Genomic DNA, 7,347 nt, shown 5'->3' on the forward strand with positions numbered 1-7,347 from the left:
CATTTACAATTCAAAGGGGAAGAACTCTGCAGCCTTACTAGAAATTCCAAACAGCAACTATATTAGATCGTAGTCTGAGTCGATAGGCAAAATACATTTTCATCCAAACACATGTACTGTCAACAATATGTTTACATTTGTGTTTGCAACTTGTTTAGAGAGAGCTGTTAAGTAAACATTTCAGGTGAAATACACTTGGCATGGATTCGTCTGCTTGTAATATGTTGTTCAGTCAACAGAGCGTGGTCAAAGACGAACATGGTGACACTGAGTCATTGTTGACATCAGACCAGCAGGTACAGCAAATCTAGTTGTCTTACTGACGTTTACTAATTTTTAGTTTCTTGAAGTATCTTTTGGAACACGCGGTGAATATTTTATGTATTTGAATGTTTTATTGTATGTGGTATTGTAGCCTATTTACAGTGGAAGTGTGCTGAAGTTCATTATAACCCCTTACACAAATATAGGATGCGTTGTGCAGAAACTAATCTAACAATAATATTGTTCATAGACTCTATCCCCATACCTGAGACCATCTATTTTATTGTCTCTGTCCATACAAAACCTGACATCGTGAAGCAATTGTTTCTATTTGCTTTCTGAGGGCTATTAACTCATACTCAAAACTTTCAATTTCTCTGGAACACCACTATGAAAGTGACATTAGCTACAATCTTAAACCCCGAGGTTCCGGGGTAGAACATGTCCATAGAAACCTATGCTGGTCACAAGAGGCGATGGTCTGGCAATTGGTTTGTCAGACACGTTGACTTGGCTGATGGCGTGTCTATGTACCCCAACTGCGTGGATCGTTGCTCACAATATCAATCACTGGATTGTCTGGTCCAAACACTAGGCCACCATCATATAACTATAATATTGCTGAGTGCAATGTTAAACAACAAACTCAAACACTACTTGCCTTTTTCTCCAATTCAGAGTGCAGAACAATCTCATTAAAATCAGATCTTAGTTCTCGCTACCGCTGAAACTTTGTTTTGTAGCAGCGAGAACTAAGATCTGATTTTAATGAGATTGAGCGCAGAACACCTGCTTCAAAAAGTCTTTAATTTAATGTTATACATACTATAAGTGGCATGATTTTTTAAACGTCTGTGCAAAACCATATTTCAGATACAGAACTAGAAAGAGACCATATGTGGCTCACGAGGACTCATGGGTGCTAGGATGTGATTGTGCTATGACGTCAAAAAGACGTTTGATGTGAAATTAACTTACTTCAGTGAAGATTTCCATGTGTGATGTCATGTATCTCTGTAATAGATATGAATTGAAGCTTGTGAATTGAATTTTTGTGTTCGAAAGATGCTGTAGTTTTAAAGTACATGTATCATGAAAAGTCATAGTGTGATTTTTCACCCATAAGGTCCCGTATCTCATGGTTGGTCACATATATTAAATAGGTTTAACCCAGGGATAGAATTAGATTAGATTAGAATAGGTCTTCAGCAATCCACACAACTAACAGGATGCGGTGGTCAGACTCGCAGACTTGGTTGATGCATGTCATCGTATCCCAATTACATGGATCGATGCTCATGATGTCAATCGCTGGATTTTCTGGTCCCCATTTTAATAATTTACAGACCGCCAACATGAATATAGGTGGAAAATTGTTGAGTGTGGTGTTAAACAACAAACACACAAACAAACAAACAAACCAAGGGTTTAATGATCAAGAAGTAATTCATCAGAATGTTTGAAGCAGCCATAAAATGTCTCCATCAACCTTGACGTCAGAAATTCATTAATACTGTAGTGTCATAGTTTCAAGTCCATGGGTATTTATGATTAATTTACTCATTAATGAAAATTTTCCCCCAAGTGAGCCAAAATGTGTCATCTAACTATGTCTGTACATCAATGCTTGCCATGCTTACTGGTCAAGACAAACAACAAAAAACATGCATTATTGTTGTGAAAACAAACCCCATTGCCTCAGTCGTGTTCTGATGTTTCTCCTCTGCAGGGAAACGTGTTGGATGTGTGTGTCAAAGCATGCATACCTTGAGTGTTGCTATGAGGTGATTTTCAAATTGAATTAAATTGTGAAATCGGTAAAAATCTTGAACCATTTGCTGCCACTGACAATTGCAACCAATAAATTTCCAACAGTTTCTACTGACACATAATATGCATGACAGATATTTGTTCCAAAGTACCCTATCAGTTAGGATCAGTGGTAACTAATAGGTAAGATGTATTAATGGTGATGTAAGGGATGAATGGGACTGGCTTGTGTACATGGTGTAGATACAATAGGAACTGTGAGGTAATACAAACCTCAGTCAACTGTTTCACACTGACTGTCCCCATTTCACTACAGGTTAGGGGGGAGGGCACGGGTGGCCCAGTTGTCCAAGATTACCTTAATTCGAATCCCAGTTCATCCTGATTATGTTTCTAGGATTGTCAGCACCATACTTGTGCTCATGGGTTTCACCAAAGTGTTAAATAGCAGAACTGCTTTGCTCCACATAAAGCCATGATCTAACTGGAATACTGTTAAAAGTGCGGTGCTACAGGGTCATGTCCATGTAAATTACGCACAGGGGTGTCCGAAACATATGATCATGGGTTCAAATCCCAGATTGTCACCGATTATGTTTCTAGGTTTGTCAGCACTGTACTCGCGCTCGTGGGTTTCTCCAAAGTGGTAAACGTATGAGAGCTGCATCACTTCGGCTTTCCTTTCACATCAAGCTGACACACTGTGATGTAACTTGATTTCTGTCGCAAACCATGATAACCAATCTTGCATGCATGCACGCACAGTATCACTCTCATACACACGCACACACATGCACTCACTCACTGACTCAAGTTTCTGTTACAGGTGACAAGCATGGACACTGACGATGTAATTGAGAAGCGTTCATCTTTGTAGTGTATTGAAGGGAAGGGACACTGGTGCAGAAGTTCAGAGACCACCATGTCGGTGATAACAGTCCAGCTTGGTCAGTGTGGCAACCAGATTGGCGGTCAGTTCTTCTCCACAGTCATTGAAGATGCTTATTCCAAGCCATCTCAGGTTGGGGTCAAGCCCCACAAGAACCAAGAATACATCGACGAGACCCTAGACCGATTTTTTACTCAAAGGGAGACAACTCTAGCCAAGGCAGGGACAGTCGACGCTCGGGCTGTCATGGTGGATATGGAGCCCAAGGCAATAGCCCAGACTTGCTTGGAGGCCAAGAGGAGTGGGAAGTGGAAATATCCCGACAAACAACAATTTTGCCAGAAGCGAGGTTCCGGGAACAATTGGGCTCATGGATTCTGCGTGCATGGACCGCGTGTTCGAGATGACGTGTTGAACATGGTGAGGCGGGAGGCAGAAAAGTGTGACAACTTGTCTGGGTTTGTCTGCTACCTGAGTCTGGCTGGCGGGACCGGGTCCGGTGTCGGTGCATTCATGACGGAAGGTCTTCGGGATGAGTATCCGCACTCATTCATCATGAATCAAGTTGTGTGGCCGTACCAGACAGGGGAGGTAATTGTGCAGAACTACAATGCCATGCTTACTCTGTCACATCTGTACAGCACGTCCGATGCTATTGTCGTCATGGAGAACGACAGTCTGCACAAAATCTGTCAACAACTGTTAAACATTAACAAGATATCTTTCAAAGCCATCAACAAAGTCGTGAGCCACAAGCTCGCCAGTTTCCTGCAGCCAGCTCAGTCAGACAATGATGGCTACACCTGCTCAAATGATCTTGGTAGGTGGTTAGCTGAAGTCAACTGACATTCCCATACATACCATGCAGTGTACAATAGGGGGAAAACGATGCAGCAAGATCATGTTACGATACATATCACGATACATAGGTCACAATATGATACATATCGCCATACTCATACTTTCATCAAATCACATGAAAACTTCTTGACCATAAATATTTCAGAGCAGGTTCCAAAGGAAAAGCTAGCTAAAGATCCATGTTCGTAGCGTCTATTTTAGCAGTGAACTTGAAAAGCTAATTACAACACATTTTGTAATATATACGTGACAAAATTGCTGGGGTTTGGGGTGGGGGTTCAGTAAACGAGGAGTAAGTAATTTAGTTAAGTAAGTGTATCAACTTGTATCAATACAGAAAAAACGTATCATGTATTGTATCGTCGCATGAAAACTCACAATGCACCAGTGTATCATTTCACTCCTTGTGTACAACATTTATCATGAAAGTCAAGTGGTCCTTACCCTGTGTTGAGATTTTGTGGGATCCCTGGATTCAAAATATACCACTCAAAAGGAGTTAAAGTACATATCATATTATACTATTCATGCTGGGGCGGTCGGGTAGACTAGTGGTTAAAGCGTTCGCTCGTCACGCCGAAGACCTGGGTTCGATTCCCGACATGGGTACAATGTGTGAAGCCCATTTCTGGTGTCCCCCGCCGTGATGTTGCTGGAATATTGCTAAAAGCGGCGTGAAACCATACTCACTCACTCACTACTATTCATGCTATAGTGAATCTGTCATGCAATGACAGATTAATAAAGTAATATTTTGGTTACTTATCTGCTTTTGAGTAGTATATATAGTGGCAAACCTCAAGGACACTAAGATGTTTCTAATTGACATTGGTCCTTTTTTTGCTCACTGGAAATTTGAAATGTCAAAAATGGTGTTATTTGCTGTTGTATTGCATGTCATGACATACTCACTCCTGAAGTCTGTTCGAAAGTGATGTAGATAGAATCTGTATCTGTTGCCATGACTTCTTCCATTCTTTACTCCAGGGTCAATGTTGCACCATCTTGTCCCCCACCCTGAGCATAAGCTCCTTACACTGAAGAACATCCCCCAGATGTCGGAGCGAGCCATGGAGTTCAGCACCTACCAGTGGCACGGCCTGCTCAAGCACCTGCGGCAGATGCTGGTGGCTGATGCTGCTATGGAAGAAGGTAGACCAGTGTTGCAATGACTGTATTCATGAAAGGTCACAATTTCAATGTATTTGGCAGTGTTCGAAATTTCGCTTGAAAGTCAAGGACCCTTGTCCTAATGTTGTATGTTAAAGATTAAGGAGGGCTTTAGATAGGAACATACATAAGAGTGAGTGAGTGAGTATTGATTTACGTCACTTTTAGCAATATTCCAGCAATGTCATGGCGGATGACACTGGAAATTGGCTTCACACATTGTACCTATGTACATTTGGGGAATCGAACCCGGGTCTACGGCGTGACGAGCAAACACTTTCACCACTAGGCTACCCGACCGCCCTTATACAATAGGAGCAAACCTTCAGGACCCCAAGCTGTCCCCTAATGTGAACACTGAATATATTCTTTGCCAGTTAAGTGATACTACCATGATGTCTAGTGAATAGTTCTGGTTCTTGGCGTTGTTCCACATGCAAATGAATCAGGAAGATGGGGGTTGTCCCCCCACCCTTCAAATCTCACCCCTCACTCCACTATGAATCCATCTTTGTCTGGGTCCATCTGCCCACTCTGTACATCACATGGGCAAGGGCATGCCGGGTCAGCAACCTGTGCTGGTCCTAGGAGGCGACCAAATGGAGTGGTCAGGTTCAAAGGGCGAATCCAGCATTTTTAAAAGGGAGTGGTCCAAAATATCAAAATCCCCTCTCAGTGAGGTGGTGGGGAGGGTCTACAGCATACTACATTTGGTATTCAAAAGTTGGGGGTTCGGACTCGCTGCCCCCCACCCCCCCCCAAAAAAAGGGGATCCGCCTATGGCTTCTTTGGTTTGGTTGATGGCATGTCATCGTACCCTGATAACCTGACGAGTGTATCGTTGGTCACACAATATTAATCACTGGATTGTCTGTTCTAGGCTCGATTATTTACAGATTTACAGGCTGCCATCACAGAGCTGAAATATTGCTGAGCATGGCATTACCATGGTTACGTATCAAACAAACAGAAAGAAACAAGGTAAAGGTGGGGCATTTGTCTTCTATACACCATAATGTCGGTGTAGTGCAAGACACCTGGAACCTACACACATGTACTGAGCAAAAAATGTGAGGGAACATGAATATTTTGGGGAATATTTTTATGAAACTGTGTGCTCAGTCTCCACTATAAAAAAAATACCTCCCAAAATGTTCATGATCCCTATCTTTTTTGTTCAGGATATACCTGTAGTTTTGTTCTTCGGGGTTTTATTTTCAGGATGAGGTCTCTATTTCCCGTTTGCATTTTGATCCCCAATGTTATTTTTTAGAAAGGAACATTCAGCCCTCAAAGACAACCAGGGACTGCGTATTATAATTCTTGACATAGTTTCATCTGAGGAGTGATGTTCTGTTTTCGTCTTCCCACAGGCATCAACTGGGACATCCGGGCTGGGTCAGCGACTCCCCGAGGGTCCATCAGGTCAAATCGGTCACTTGCCAACACCCTGATTCTCCGTGGTAAAGATGTCGAAGCTGCAGATGTTGCTGCGTTTCAGGACAAGAAGTTGTACACGGATTGGATGCCCCCGGAGTTAACACTGAATGTCATGAAACAACCCCGTATATTCAACCAGTACGAAAAGTCTGCCGTCCTTGTCAGTAATAGCCAGTCTCCGATTGGTTCTCTAGAAAATACAATCAGTCGAGCATGGACGATGTTCTCGTCACGAGCATATGTGCACCAGTACAAGAGACATGGTTTGGCTGAGGATGACTTTATTGACAGTTTTGTGGCACTGGAACAGGTGCTTGCTAGTTACAAGGCATTGTGATAGATAACTGCCTTCTAGCACATCAACGTTAGGCAATCAGACTTCTTCTTTTCTTACAAGATTGAGAGATTATTTTTGAAAGTCCTTGTTGGTTAAAATAAAACAGAAATTACAAATGCAGTTTATTTTTTAATCATGTCTGTGGATAGCCTGAAGTGATGCAGGTGTCGGATGTTTATCACTTCGGTGAAACCCACGAGCACGGTTATGGTGCTGACAAACCTAGGAACATAATCGGGGCGAACCTGGATTCGAACCCACAATCATAGGTTTTTGGCCTGCCCAAGGGATGCAACTCTGCAAAGCAAATCGTGGCGCCTGAGACGACTGGGCCACCCTTGCCCCCGATTTACATGGAAAGGTTAAAAATTAATAAGATAGAAAAAGACATATGGTACTTGGAAATTGTATTTTAAAAACACAAACAGAGAGAAAGATAGAGATCCACTTTGTCTTATTTCATGTGTGTGGTACCGCCTCCATGGTCTAATGGTAGAGCATCCGCCCCGAGAGCGGAAGGTCCGGGGTTCGATCCCGACCGCGTCATACCAAAAGACGTTTAAAGATGGTACTTGTTGTTACCCTGTCTGGCGCTCGGCATTAAAGGACTAAAACA

General features: G+C 42.5%; 1 protein-coding gene across 1 annotated transcript; it reads left to right on the plus strand.

Annotated features, from left to right (window-relative positions):
- The first annotated feature begins 50 nt into the window (after positions 1-50).
- Positions 51-6,831, plus strand: LOC139455299 (tubulin delta chain-like). The gene is made up of 4 exons (XM_071236852.1): positions 51-296; positions 2,861-3,743; positions 4,772-4,936; positions 6,328-6,831. The coding sequence occupies exons 2-4, from the start codon at positions 2,957-2,959 to the stop codon at positions 6,729-6,731; spliced, it is 1,356 nt and encodes a 451-aa protein (XP_071092953.1). The 5' UTR covers positions 51-296; positions 2,861-2,956; the 3' UTR covers positions 6,732-6,831.
- The last annotated feature ends 516 nt before the right edge of the window (positions 6,832-7,347 follow it).

This window comes from Haliotis cracherodii, unplaced genomic scaffold, assembly GCF_022045235.1.
Source record: "Haliotis cracherodii isolate W230 unplaced genomic scaffold, xgHalCrac1.p SCAF_11, whole genome shotgun sequence".
NCBI lineage: Eukaryota > Metazoa > Mollusca > Gastropoda > Lepetellida > Haliotidae > Haliotis > Haliotis cracherodii.